The sequence below is a fragment of the Polypterus senegalus genome, chromosome 18, assembly GCF_016835505.1.
Source record: "Polypterus senegalus isolate Bchr_013 chromosome 18, ASM1683550v1, whole genome shotgun sequence".
Classification (NCBI taxonomy): Eukaryota; Metazoa; Chordata; class Cladistia; order Polypteriformes; family Polypteridae; genus Polypterus; species Polypterus senegalus.
This window is the reverse complement of record NC_053171.1, coordinates 17,282,111-17,296,697: the sequence shown is the minus strand read 5'-3', so window position 1 is coordinate 17,296,697 and position 14,587 is coordinate 17,282,111. Positions and strand designations below refer to the sequence as shown.

General features: G+C 37.6%; 1 protein-coding gene across 3 annotated transcripts in view; it reads right to left on the bottom strand.

Moving 5' to 3' along the window:
• The window catches only part of mideasb (mitotic deacetylase associated SANT domain protein b), a 96,103-nt gene that overhangs the window by 33,534 nt on the left and 47,982 nt on the right, over positions 1-14,587 (bottom strand). For all 3 annotated transcript variants that reach the window (XM_039742261.1, XM_039742262.1, XM_039742263.1), the window contains exon 2: positions 10,064-11,644. In XM_039742261.1, the coding sequence (XP_039598195.1) occupies positions 10,064-11,383 (1,320 nt within the window). In that variant the 5' untranslated portion in view covers positions 11,384-11,644. The remainder of the gene's footprint in view (positions 1-10,063; positions 11,645-14,587) is intronic.

Here is a 14,587-nt window from a genome sequence, read left to right as displayed (position 1 = left end):
CTATATTAACTTTTTTAGGGAGGACTTTGAATAGTGACATTCATGAGAATCTGAAAATTTGTTTCCTTTACACCTCCGTGCATTCTTTTCTATGTTTAATTATTAAGCTTTCACTTTTTATTGTTATGAATGAATTCCCTGCCTAGCGTGGGCATGATTAACAGGACCATGAATTTCAGTTACACTGAAGCACGGTTTCAACTGACATAGTTATCTTGGTGACTCATAACAACCCCCACCAAGCAGGACACTGTTTGTAGCCATTACTAGTGTATTCAGACCTATTATAAGAATATACACCACTACAGCATTCTGAAACAAAGGACAGTGTGTTTTTATAATTTTTTATTTTACCTTTAATAAACACAGTCAAAGATTTGCCATCCTGCCTCACAGACTGAGGTGTCTCATTCTTTGTCTGTGTGGACTTAGCATCTAGCTCTCCCTACGTCTGCATAGGTGTTCTCACAGTTCTCCCAATTCCACATTCCAAAAGACAAAAAGGGTGGAACCACCTGAGACATCTGTGCAAGTGTGTCTTGCAGTGGACTGGCAGCATTTAGGGTTATATTCCAGTCTACTGCATAATAATACTTAAATACTGCAATTCCTATTGCACTCATATTTCTACAACTATAGTAAAGTTCAAAAATGATGTTAACTTTTGCTCATACTCAGTCCTAAAAATATTTTTGGGTTATCAGATCATAATTAGGACAGGTATGGCAGAGTAATGGTCAGAGCGGTTACCTCATGGTTCAAATGCTGATCTGGTCATAGTCTGTATGAAGTCCTCCTAGTTTCCATATACCTGTTTAAGGTTTATACTTTAGAAGTTTGGTCTTCCACCATCATCACAAAGTGGTGCTGTTAAATTGGTCATAATGTGAATGCGTGTTGTTTTCCCTGCAATGGACTTTCCCCCTGTCGGGGAAGAACGTCCTTACTTTCATTATGGCCCAAAAGTGCTTTCTGGAAGATGTGGTGTAGCTCTGGAAGCATTCCCGGGTTCAGCATAAAAGGAAGCCAACTGCCATAAATGAAGGATTCAGAGTCAGGAGACACTAGGCAAAACTCGAAGATGGAGAAGGAGGAAGAATTGTTGTGCAAGAAGTGCCAAAAAAGAATAAAAATCCTTGATTTTATTTGTACAGTGTGTGCTCTATTGTTATGTCTGTGGCTCGGGGCTCTCTGGTGCACCCTTGTGGTTACAGTGTTGCATGGATAAGGAATTGTTGTGATCAAAAGACTATCTGATAAACAACCAAATGATTGTATTTCAAAACATTCTCAATAAGTCACATTCCCAAAGTATGTAACACAGTGAAACAGGTGTCTGACAACATCTTTCTCAATTAGGATCTTGATCTGGACACATGTTGAATAGTCTAAGTATACAATATACAAATTTGTGTTAAATTAAACCATGTGTCAAAATGAATGTGTTTTTATCAGAAGAGGAATTCTATTCATAATTTTAAAATCTTATTGGAAAGACTCAAACACTCCCAATGCTGCCACTGGCTATCTAATTGTAAACTTTTTTGAATGCACCGATATAGTTTCTTTATTATATCTAGAAAGTATGGTCTGCATGAAGATGGGGAGGGAAAGTTAGGAAGGTTGCTCAGGTTTCTTTGAGCAGTTCCTAACTTGTTTAAAATAACAGAAAGATGCTTATGTATGATTTTTAGGTGAAAGCACTTTAAAGGAATCCAACACACTGTCCATATGCAACTCTCTACAGGTTCCAATATTAAACAAATTCCACATTTTGAACTTTAGGGGATTTGATGATTTTACAAGGGTGTGATTGTGAATAACATCTCAGCCTTAAAGTGAGCCTTGCATGGCTACAATATTAAAATGGAGTGTTGAACCACTAAATTTCTATTTTGCTTTCAATAAGTTTTCAAGATGTTACTGCCGGGTTTAACAAGTAGGAAGAACATGTGTCACATATGTAAAGAAGCTGTTAAAGCATTTTACTGTTAGATTAAATATGCAGTACAGCGGGCATGCACAACAAGCTGAGATGACTAAAACAATACTGAGTATTCTGTCGTATCAATCCACATGCTCTCTGTGAATGGGGTTATGCTAATATGTGGTGAATATTTCAGATGCATGACACAAAAGTCTAAGCTAAGAAATCACGAGCAACACCCATCACCTTCCATAAAATTGAGGAAGTAATATCATCTTGCTGCAGCTTCGAAATAAATTGTTAATTTTCTCCCAGTTCTGCAATATTACGAGAACATTTGAGTTTCTATGGCAAAAGATGGGGGCATTTTTAGGTCACAAAAAAAAAAAAAAACAAAAATACCAAAAGGTAAATGTGGAAACTAGAAAGTTATTTATATTAAGTAAAAGCTAAATAATAGAATACTAAATATTTATTTCCTTGTTACGAACAAGTTTTGTACATGTAAGCAGCAACACATAACCAGTCAGACAGATTACATAAGAAACAGGAAGCGAAACTTACACTCAAGTCATATTTATGATTTTCTCCAAACAAGAAGTATAATCTTGCCAAAAACTATATAGCACCCTCTATAACTATTCCAAGCTGTACAGACTGTGTTATGACACAATTCACCTAATTTTATGCAATCCTTTATGTAGAGAGGCATATCTACCCCTCTCTGATGACTTCATTATTATAGATTAATGGTAAATATCTAAAAGTGTGTACAGAGTAATCTTTTTACTGTCATTCTATTGATTTTGAGCAAAACATATAATACTCTACTTAGAAATAACTTCATACACATTTATACACTACTGGCCAGAAATTTTAGAACACCTCAGTTTTTATGGAAATGCACTCAGTTTAGAGTTTCATGAAATCAAGGCATAGAACAAATAAACAATGTCAAATAAACAAAAATAAGTCAAGGAATCCTCAGGTGTACAAACTTTTATTCAGAGTTTTGATTCAACAAAGTAGCCACCATTTGTTGATATAACCGCCGAACTGTGGTGACCCTTTTGATTAAAAATGACTGTGCAGGTTTCACCAATTCTGAATCCTTAGTAAAAGAACCCCAGACCATTACACTTCCTTCTCCATGTTTGACAATTGGTGTCACACACTGAGGAACCATCCTTTCACCAACTCGATGGTGTACAAACATCCTGCATGATGGACTGAAGATCATTTTCCAGTCTGCAGGAGTCTTCAGCCGGTATTTCAAGGCCCTATTTTGTCCTTTAAGGAATGGCTTTCTTAACTGCCACTCACCCTGTCAAATCTGCAGCACAAAGTCTCCTCTTCACAGTCAAAACTGAGACTTGCTTTTTGTGACCACTGTTAAGCTGTGCTTGAAGCTGTTGTGCTTCAGCTGGTGACCCTTAGAAAGGTATCTTCTGATTGGATTGTGACTTTGGGTCTGCCAGAACTCTTCCTATCAGAGTTCCAAATTTCGATTCATTGGCCCATAAGACTTTCTTCCAGTCTGCAGTAGTCCACAGCTGGTATTTCAAGGCCCTATTTTGTCCTTTAAGGAATGGCTTTCTAAAATGGCACTCACCCTGTTAAACCTTAGACACAATGTCTCTTTCTCACAGGAGAAACTGAGACTTGCTTTTTTCAACCTGTAGTGTTAAGTTGTACATGAAGCTGTTGTGCTGTGAGATGCCACATTGGTGACCCTCAGAAATCTGTCTTCTGATCGAGTTGTGACTTTCGGTCTGCCAGATCACTTCTTTTCAGAGTTTCGTCCAGTTTCCAATTGCCTTTGGATTGTGTAGCAGACCAATGTAATGTTTGATTTTTTTTTGGCAGTTTCTCAAAATGAAAGGCCTACACTTCTAAATGTAATAATGCTCCGTCTCATTTCATTTAATTGCATTTTCTTGCCATTGTCACTGAAGTATTGTCCACGTAGTACTTCAGAGGGTGTAGTAATACAGTCTGTTCCAACTCTGCTTTAAGACAGAGGGTTTTCAAGTAATCAACACAAGTTGGGACACCTGTGCAAATTGTTTGCTTCAACTTGCAAGGCTTCCTTTACTTGAATTTCAGCAGAACATCTGTAGGTTGTAACCTATTTGTTGTTCCTTGAACAAGTCCCATTTGTAATATTCTGAATTTTTCTCATTTTTCAGATTTTGATAACAAACTTTAAATTTAAACTTCTGGCAGTATAATGCTTATCTTTTCACCATTTTAGGTCATTCATTGTATTTCAATTGATTACATTTGAAGACAAATTAGAAATATTGAGGTGTTCAAACACTTTTGACCAGTACTGTATATATTAAAGATGAAACAATTATTTGACCTTACCAATAAAGTTAACAAAAATTTGGGAAAAGTTTACAGCACCATGAAATGCAAAAAAAAAAGGAAATGATTTCCATAAAGCACTGAATTCTGCTACACGGAGTTTGAAATGGGCAGGGCACAAGATATCCACATTCACTCACTCACAATGCACAAATGTAGTGAAGCCAATCACAAATAGCCTACTGATTTACAATGTAATGTTATGGACAATTATGGGAGAGAGAAAGAGAGAAAGGCAAGATAAACTTTACTAAGAGGTTTATATATTTTCTAAGTAAAACTCAATTAAGGAGAAAACACCATCCTGCAAAGCCTATTTGTTTTGTCTGCCACAACACTTGGTTTTTCTCCTCTTGACTATTAGCATTTAGCAAACCACCTACCAAAACAAACTTATTAACTTCCTTGCATATCTACTGTATGTGTTGCCTACAACGTTTGGAGCATCATAAAATAAAAATAGCTAAGAAACACTACTAACATTACAAATGAGAAATGATTATGCATTTCCTTACACTATTGTGAATGAATAATCTAAATGCACTATACGTTTTTGTAATGCATAAGTCACAATATTTGTAAATATAATAAGCATATGAAATACCCATCTGGCCAGTAGCTTTCATACTACGACACCAGAAGAGGGTCAAATCATCATTCATGATTAGCTGTTAGTTAACCCCATTCAATGAATAGTGTGGCTATCTTCCCCCCACCTTAGCACTGTCAACAAAGAGGATATGATGGCACACAAATATTTTAGAAAAAAACAGGTTTGGGATACTAAGGGTTTAAACTCTGCTACCTATTTCGAGATATTGTCTTGGCCTCACCAAATTTTAGATGTAAAATTTTTAGATTACAGAAGCTGTTTTAGATTACAGAAGCTGACAATGTATTTGGATGTAGTCAGGACTGTAATTACAATCTCCTACTGTAAAAACATTGTCCTCACCTAGAAAAAAGTGGGAGTCTAATCCAAGTAGAGAAGATCAACTAACTCAGAGTCTTTCTTTCCAAGTATTCTCCCAGTTCTGAAGCTTGAACAATTCAAAAAGACTTGGACAAGCATTAGAACTAGGCAAACCGTTGAAAAATGCAGTTTATTGTAGTAAAGTGAAAAAGGGCCACACACAGGAAATAGAAACATCAATTATAAATACAGAATGGAAGACACTGTCTTTCAGAAAGTAACCTCTGAAAATCTCTGGGTTTGCATTTGCACATTTACACTGAGTAAGCAATGTGCAGAAGTGATTAAAAAGGCAAATAAAATGTTAGGTTTTATCATAAAATCTGTCGAATAAAAATAGAGGAATGTTATGCTTAGATTATATAATGCACTAGTGAGAATGCATCTGGAGTATTGTGTGCAGTTGTGGTCATCATTCTACAAAAAAGACACTACAGCACTTGAAGCTGCGCAGAGGAGAGCATCGCAGGACTTAAGAACATGTGTTACTCTGACAGACTCAGAGAATTAAACCTGTTAAAACAATTAAATTCCAAACCAGATTTAACAGAATAAAATAGATCTAATAGATTTAATCCCAGACAAGTAGATAGTGTTGGTGTCAGGAAAGGTATCTAGCCGAAACTTATAAAACATTAACCCTACATAGAAGTGGGGAAAAATAAAAATGAAGAAGAGGTTGTTGTCTCAAGAAGAGGAGACTGCATGGGAATCTAATCCAGGTCTTCAAAATCAAAGGCACTGAAAGTTGATCCTGCACAATCCTTTCACCTTAAGGATGAATCATATACCTCGAGGACACCACTGGAAATTAAGAAGAATTACATTTAGGACTGAAGCCAGGAAGCACTTCTGTATGCAAAGAGTTAAGGGAATCTGTAACTACCAAGACAAGGAGTTGAAGAAAAATCTGCACAACCTTTAAGAAGTTTTTGGGACAGTTTAGCTATTAGCTAAACACATGAGTTTGGTGGACTGAAAAAAGCCTCCATTTGTTTGCCAAATTTCTTATGCTCTTATGTTTAGAGATAATATAACTGTCTGACCAATTATTAGTGGCAGCGGTTTTACCATCAGTGTACCAGCCCATGGCGATGAAGGAGCCAAAACCTCAGATGAACCTTTCAATCTACTGACCACCATACAATCTGTAACCTTATCTATGGTCACAAGCTCTGGATAATGACTTAAAGAATACAACTGTAAGAACAAGATCACAAAATAGTCATTGTGAAGGACTGCTGGGCTCATCATCTGTGTGCAGGTGTTAAATTCAGCAATATAAGACAACATCTAAATGGAACAGCTCTTTATCGAAATACAGAAGTCCAGTTGAGCTTGTTATTGTGAATTGTAATTGTGAAGCCTCTTATGTAAAGCTATGCCTAGCAGAGCCAACTGGGAGAAAGACACCTCTCAACTGACCTGGCAGTGTCTTAGAATTTCCCAAAAGGAACGATAAAATCCTGCTGAACAAAGGGTGGCCTGGCCTATCAAGCTTGGCATGTTGTCATCATAACACTCACCAGAAAAAGCTTACAGTAAGCATAATGAAGAATACTGAAATTAACTGCTGCTATATCATTCTTGGAGGAAAAACTGCACAGATGATTCTAGATGTGGTCCAAAAGTACTTAATTTACAAAGTTTATCCAGGCTTCGTTTCTGCAATATGTCTAATTTTGGACAGTAATTTGTTTTTTTTTTCTTCACGCAAGGTATATGAAAGTACTAAACACCTAACTTCTTAATTATATTTATTTTCACATTTTTCCATTCTTAATGTAAAAGTTCACATTTGTGTACAACAAATTTGTTTGCCAAATATCTGAGCAAATATGTTGTGTGTCTAGCTCCATCTGTTTGTGCTTCACTAAATCCATAATACCTGATAATCCGGCAATTATTCAATCTTAAACACTTGTGTAAACATTTCAAAAACAAAGTAAGTTTGGACCCTTTTGAGCCCCTTAATCTCCTAAGTATTAACCCCAAACATCTCTAGGGCTCAGAATTTTAAGTAAATATGGTTAACCCTGAGTATCTTGTATCATTTGGGATAAGTAGTATTGATGGTATGTACACTATTAAGCCAAAATAAAGCTCGGGAAAGTATACTGCAGTCATCTTGAGGATTAAATAACATCGTGCTGCAAAAAAAAAAAAATGTATATTTCTGTGTGTTTTGCCACTCTATGGTAAGTCAACAATTTTCATGAATAGGGTGTAGATGTCAACAAAAACACACAATACCATGTAAATAAAAAAAATGGTAAACCCAGTTTTAGAACAAACTGAGCCATTAGATGAATGAAGTGAAAATAATGACAATGTCAAATGGACATCAGATGTTGACACAGAGAGTAAAACTGATGCATATGGTACAGTACTATACAACCAAACCACTATGATATGTCTGGTGAATTTGCTTGTGTGAATCTTCAGCGTTGCAAAAAGGTAAAATGACTGCAATCAAGTGGAAGGACAAGACTGACATTAGCCTCCGAAGTACTGTTTACAATGCAGCAACTGTCAATGTTCATGTCAGTGAAATGTAGAAGTCACTAAGCCTTGGGGTGTGGTAACCTACAATGACATAATAGATAACATCCATTGAGTGGATCTGGCATTGACCTGTTCATGCACAAGCAACAGAAAAAAAATATTTTATATGTACATGGAACCCAGGCTTTTACTGTCCCAACTGTGACATCGGGCTGTGCACGAATGACCGTTTCAGAACATATCACAGGAAGGACATGTGCAAAATATGTATCAGTACAGCAATGGACAATGGATATTCCTTTCCTGTATTATTTATGTTTACATTTTGGTATTAATATGTTTCTGTTTCACATTAACATTATTTTCTTGTTGAAAGAAAATTCTAATTTTTTTCTGGGGCTAAACGTAACATGTAAGAGGATATGTGATATGGAAGGGTGAATAAAATTAAAAAAAAAAACCTGAAATGGGCTGAATAATATGGTTTACCTTTGTGATCTCTCGCTAAAGTACTTCTGGTCTGATATTGGGCATTTAAATACAAGAAGTCGGAGACTTTGATTGTGAGTGGCAAACACCGAGCTTTGCTCCATATTGTGCACTACTACAAGGTATATTTGGAATGACTATTAACCTTCTTAGCATTAGACCCGAGCAATACTTGGGCAAATGTACAGATGTGCATTAGAACCGAGAAACACTCAGGCTGTAAAAGTGCTGCCAGTACTGCTATTCTTCAATTATGTCTGAGTGTAGGTTTTCACTAATTCTGAAATATCTGCACTTTACCAACAACGAAGACTTTGATGACAATACCCATCCAACACCCAAAATGAAGAAAATTTGGGAGATATACCAGGCAACTGTAGTATGCGACGTTAGCATTGATGAAAGTCTCATGGCTTATAAGGGGAGACTGTCAAGGGTATAGTACATCACATCAAAAAGAGCAAGATTTGGCATAAAGCTTTACAAGCTTTGTGAATCTAAAACAGGATATATTTGTAATTCGGTTCTATACACAGGGAAAGAGACAGTGTTTGACCCGAAATACAATTAGTATGGCGCTGCTATGTCATTGGAGCCAAATCTGACAGATGCTCTGCTGGATCAATTTTTTATACTTCGCCAGAGCTATTTGACATCGTGCTGCAAAGGAAGACTGATGCATACTGAACAGTGCATCCTAACCATTGTGGCATGCCTGAAGTCTTTGGCAGAGCTAAATTACAGCAAGGTGTACTAGTAGCTTGGCAAAAGGGTAAGGTGCGTGCACTGAAAGGAAAAGAAAGAGGTTTGTCTTCATAGCACCGTACATAATGCAGCTACAGTCTCTGTACAGGCAAAAGGCAACGACTAGGTTACGAAGCCTTGTGCGGTGGTCAACTACAATAGCATGATGGGCGCCATAAATTGCGCTGTTCAAAAAGTGATAAATCTGGAAAGAAAATCCAAAAAGAAACACACTATTATTGTCCTGTGACATTGGATCAAGTCTTTCACTATGCTTTAAGATTTACCATACAAACGACTTACTTTGAGATTATATACTGTTTTGCCATCATTAGGAGTATTACTACTGTTGCTATTATTTTTTATATCATTATTATACTTCTGAGATTTTATAAAAATGTAATGTTTCATGCAAAAAAAAAAAAAAAATACAATGCTTTTCTCATGCTTTTTTTTTTTTTTTTAAATAAAATGCAACGCTAATGAGGTTAAGATGGCCAGGTGTCATTTCAGTTATTATTATAACAGATGCGGTGTTTACATACTACGTTTCAGTCAACGTGTCATCGGGGTTCCATTCATGTCGTCTTGCAAGATCCTCAAATTTTAAGTGCCCGATATTACTCTAGAAGTATATTTGTGAAAAAAATTCTGAAGTCCATCTATTCATATTCTAAAACCAGATTATTCCATATTGAAAACCCCAAAATAAAAAACTTTTTTCTCGCATCAAAATTGTTTTCCACACCGCTGACTCTTTAGGGGTTCTGTAATGGCCCGATCCATTCTGTTTTATTTTTGTCGGAGTGTACTTCCCTGCACTTTGATTCCATAGATGGAAGTGAACCCTTTCTTGTTGCAATCACTAACTGCAGAATTTGAAATGTGTCGCTTTGGAAGAACGTGTTGCAAAGGATGGCTAAGCCTTTCATTCAAGAAAGACCTTACACTTTAGCATGTTCAGACTTCCTCAGGTAAGCTGAGTGTGAAATGTCTTTAAAACACCATTTATCATGAGGCAGATGTTAATCAAGGAGAGCAAAAATAAAATGTACCTTCATGGCTGGATGTGGAATTGACTCCATTTCTGAGGCTTTCTGTGCTAAAGTGTGCAGGTTGACTTCCTGCGAGGACCTTCTTCTTCTTCTTGTGCTCTGGATTACTCCAACAGTTGCACCAGGGATGTCATCAGTTTTGGGGACTGCCCTGTCCTCAGAAGCTCCATTATGTATGGACAAAGCATTGGTAGCATTACCAGTGCTAGAAACAGGAATGACTGACTGAGGATGGAAAGAGGTGCCTAATTGATTCCAGGACGGAAGAAAAGGGTTTCCAGGGTTTTCTCCTTGGCTGGCAGCAACTGGAGGCACACTCTCCTTTGAAAGTCTGCGCGACCTCCTTGGCAGAGGGTAGTTGGAGGGTGGCTCTGTTTGCAGAGTACTGGAATACACATGAAGGTCAGAATTTAAACTAGTAGGAGGAAACTGCCCCAAGGGCACTGAGAGAAGTGTCTGAGGTCCTATTGTCTGGGAAGCCAGGTGCTGCTGGGACTTTGGAAACATTGTATCAAGAATCTGGTTTTGCTGTGCCTGTTGCAAGTGGTGTTGAAGCTGCTGATGAGATTTAGGTTGCCCAATATAGTCCATGTCTGGAGCAGACCTAGTCGACAAGACGGAAAAAAAACTGTGTGGCAGCTGTTGCTTTTGGGACCCAAATGCCACCTGAAAAGGTTGCAGGACCACAGCTGGCTGAGAAGGTACGGAACCATGTTTTTGACTCTGGTGGAAAGGCTGAAACTGAGCTGCTGATCTGCTCAGCAGCTGCTGCTGTTGTTGTTGTTGCTGTTGTTGCTGCTGCTGCTGTTCCCACTCCATGTCTGAATGATTTGGGCCCCGATAGTTCTTAGCAGGATTTTGGACTGGCTGTGCCTTTTCCTGACCTCTTTTAGGTTGTTGTACAGCCTCATTACTCAAGTTTGAAAAGACCTGAACACCAAAGCCTGGATTGCCTGCATGACTTTCCAAAGGATTGTTTCGGTAGGGAGGTATTTTTTGTCCCCAAAGTGCACCAGAACCACCCTGAGTCCAATCATTTCCAACCTGGCTCCACTTCAAAGAGCCCATCTGTTGAATAGGATCTTTAGTCCTATCACCTTTCCCAGTGCTGTATATTACAGATGGAAAGAACCTAGATGACGCATCGGAAACATTTATGACACCTGGACCACTGTGAACTGCATTTTGTTGGCTGTAGTACATTTCTTCTTGCAGCTGTGGAGCATCCTTTAACTGCTCTGCGCCAGCCGTGGTATTAAAAAATGTAATTCGTTTGCCAGCCCTTGAAACCTTCTCCTTTGGCTGAGGAGGCAGGTTCATAGTGGTGATTAAGCAAGTCAGTACAGCAGATGCAGGAAAGAATCCCAAAAGGAAAACAGGACTGCAAGATTTGGGTAAAACACAGTCTGGCCTTGCACATCTGCCACCTTGTGCCAAAAAGGAAATCTCCCAAGTGGGGTTAATCACGTGTGAACGGGACACAGTTCAAAAAGCTCCATGATGCAAGTCTTTAGCCATTTCATGATTGAGCAGGTAAGGTAACAATGGATTCTGCCCTGCCTCCAATTTGTCAGTCTCAGCCTGCAGTAAAAATAAAGAAAATCAGATGATTAACAAACAGCAGTAATCTGGAAGTAGCTGTCATTTGTTTATTATGTGTTACCTGCATGGCGACTAAATACAAAATGCACATTTATCAATCATCTAAATGACGGCAAAAGTTAAAATAGAACAGATTCATCCATGTCTGTGTGAAGACAAGTAAACACAAAACTGAAAGTAAAACTGTTTAAATTTAGTAGCACCCCAGATGAAATTAAAAAATTAAGTACAGCTGATATTTGACAACATCATCCCAACAATCCAAATCCCACATCCTACAAAGATATTTTTCCTTAGATAAAATTGCATATGAAGCCTGTGTATCAGTACAGCAAACTACTCACATATCCACACACCCTTTGCAAAATGAAAGACGGATCAAACCTTTAATGTAAAAATTATTTCTCACATAACTATTAGTACATAGATTTTTGCTGGCTGTATTTCATTCATCAGTTCATTTTTTGGGTGTACTTATCCTACTAAAAAGGAAGGGGGAAAGAGTTATGAAGGGACCAATGCTGGGAATGAAATAGTTCACTGCACAACACTTACACACACGACTATCTATTCCATTCACTTAACTTGTTTTATTCATAACAGAGAGCAAACATCTATTCTGGCAGCAATGGCCAGAAGGCAACCACCCCATCTAAATGAAATGCTAGTCCAGTGCTAAGCACATTCAATTGTACACACATAATCACTAGTACAGAACTAGAACTAAAGTCTGCAATTAACCTATTATGGACACCTTTTGAGATGAGCGAGGAAACAAGAGAACAGAGAAAATCCACTACACACCAATAGAGTGTGCACATTCCTCATGGATAGCATCAAGGACAAAAGTGCAGCAAGTACCACGGAGCTCTTAGGCACCAATGCTAACCACTGCGTCCATCTGCAAGCTCTAGACTAGATTCCAGCATGCCTAATATCACAGATGAAGCGTAAAGGTAAAATGGAAAGGCATAAACCTTAACTAGGTTCAATCCATTCTTTATGAGAAAACAGCACATACAGACTTCCTGTAATAACAATGGGTTACGTAACTTTAACTCTAAAAAAAATCTGCAGTTTGTATGCATATCTGTAATTTCCTCATCCAGATTGCTTTTACTTCTCATATGCCATATTTTGTTCTTATTTTTGAGGCACTCATATGGGTCATGTTCATAGTTTAGCTGTGTGCCAATCAAGCTTAAACTTCTTATAGTTCACAGAGAGGGAGAAATCCCCCTAATGCCATACCAAATGGGGGAGGGGCACACTTTACTGACTTGGGGGATTTTGGTACAGGTCTTATGAAGAACTATTAGATCACCATGAACAAACTGATCTATCTTTACATGAGCACATAAAAAAAGTATTCACTCACAATGTGTAGCCAATAGCTGAAACTAAAAGAAAACATTATTATATCAGTGAACTGCCAAATAAGATAATTCACAATAGTTTTATTTGCACAAGCTCTTTTCTAACAAAATTTTTCAAAACAGATTTGTCAAAAAAAAAAAAAAAAATGCCTCGTCATGTTTGTGACATTTCATTTTGTATCAGTATATGGAGAAGACATTCGCTGGCTAGTAATTAATTTTAATATCAAATGTCACAAACACCTGCCACTTTAACATTCCAAAACACTACCTCCTTGCTTAGATATGTCCCAACTTAAAGGCTACCTCTGTAAAATCAAACTTGTCAATTTAAATTATCATTAGTGCAGAATTCCTGCTCGTGGTTTTTTGTTCTGTTTTTGCAAGATACCTCACAAAAGTGATCAGACTTTGTTATTTCTTATGCCTGTTGTTTTGTTTATGAATTTAGAGTTAGCTGAACTGTGCAAGCGCAGTAACTAGTAATTGGAGAAACCATTGCATATACTTCAGTACCACTCAAATCTGTGTCTTATGTGCTTTACCCATGTTAGTTGCATTTTAATTACGTTTGTCACATAGTAACCCCTGCTAAGTGTGCATCTCTGTGGTTATGTGCTTCCATTAACACATTATATATCAACTAACTGTTGAAGTTTACCACACAAATGTTGGGTCAATGTGAAATTTTTCAAACACTACCTAAATGTATATTTTGGAAGGAACATATGGAGCAGCTTATTTTTTGTCAACTTTGTTGACAGACATGTGGGTGTATGAGAAGGCGGTGGTGCTCAGACCAAAGTGGAAACCTGTCTCATAACCATTAGAGGACAATTATAAAAGCTTCACTTCTTTAATCGGGACTACGTATACTGCTATATTAAAGAACTGATCATCTAGCTACCATTTCAATTCACTCAAATGCATGACAATACAAGGTGAAATGATGACCACTGACAGTTAATTGGTCACATCATCACACTGTCAAAGCATGCATGAGCTGTATACTTTATTTCTAAGCTAATTCCACAAGGAGATAAAGAGGCAAAATTTCCTTAAATGCAAATTGGGATTTTTTTTTTTTGTTTTTTGCTTTAGAAAGTTAAACAACACGGGATTTTCAAATAATAATTAGCAGGACACTTGAAATCCCATGCTGAAATTCAAGCCCTGATCGGTCCCATCCAAAGAAAGGTTGCAATAGCTTTGCCCTTCCTTTTAAACCATCGTCATGAAAATCACTGCAGAGTCAGGCAAAGCCTTGCACAACAACAGCTCAGTTACATTATCACACTCTGCCTTTTGCAGTTAAAGTTACATTCTATCAGTACAACACTAAGGCGCCATAAACGAGAGAGGCACAAGTCCCAGCTGGTGAACACTAAAGTAATCTCCTCATTCAAATGTTGTTAGCCTCATCTAAGACAGAGAATGACATAGACCACTGTGGTCTTCAATCTGCAGAAACTCAAACTATTTTTCCTTTTCAAGACACCATAAACTGACAGTGAAGGGAGGTTAAACTAAATGTGACCAAAGGAGA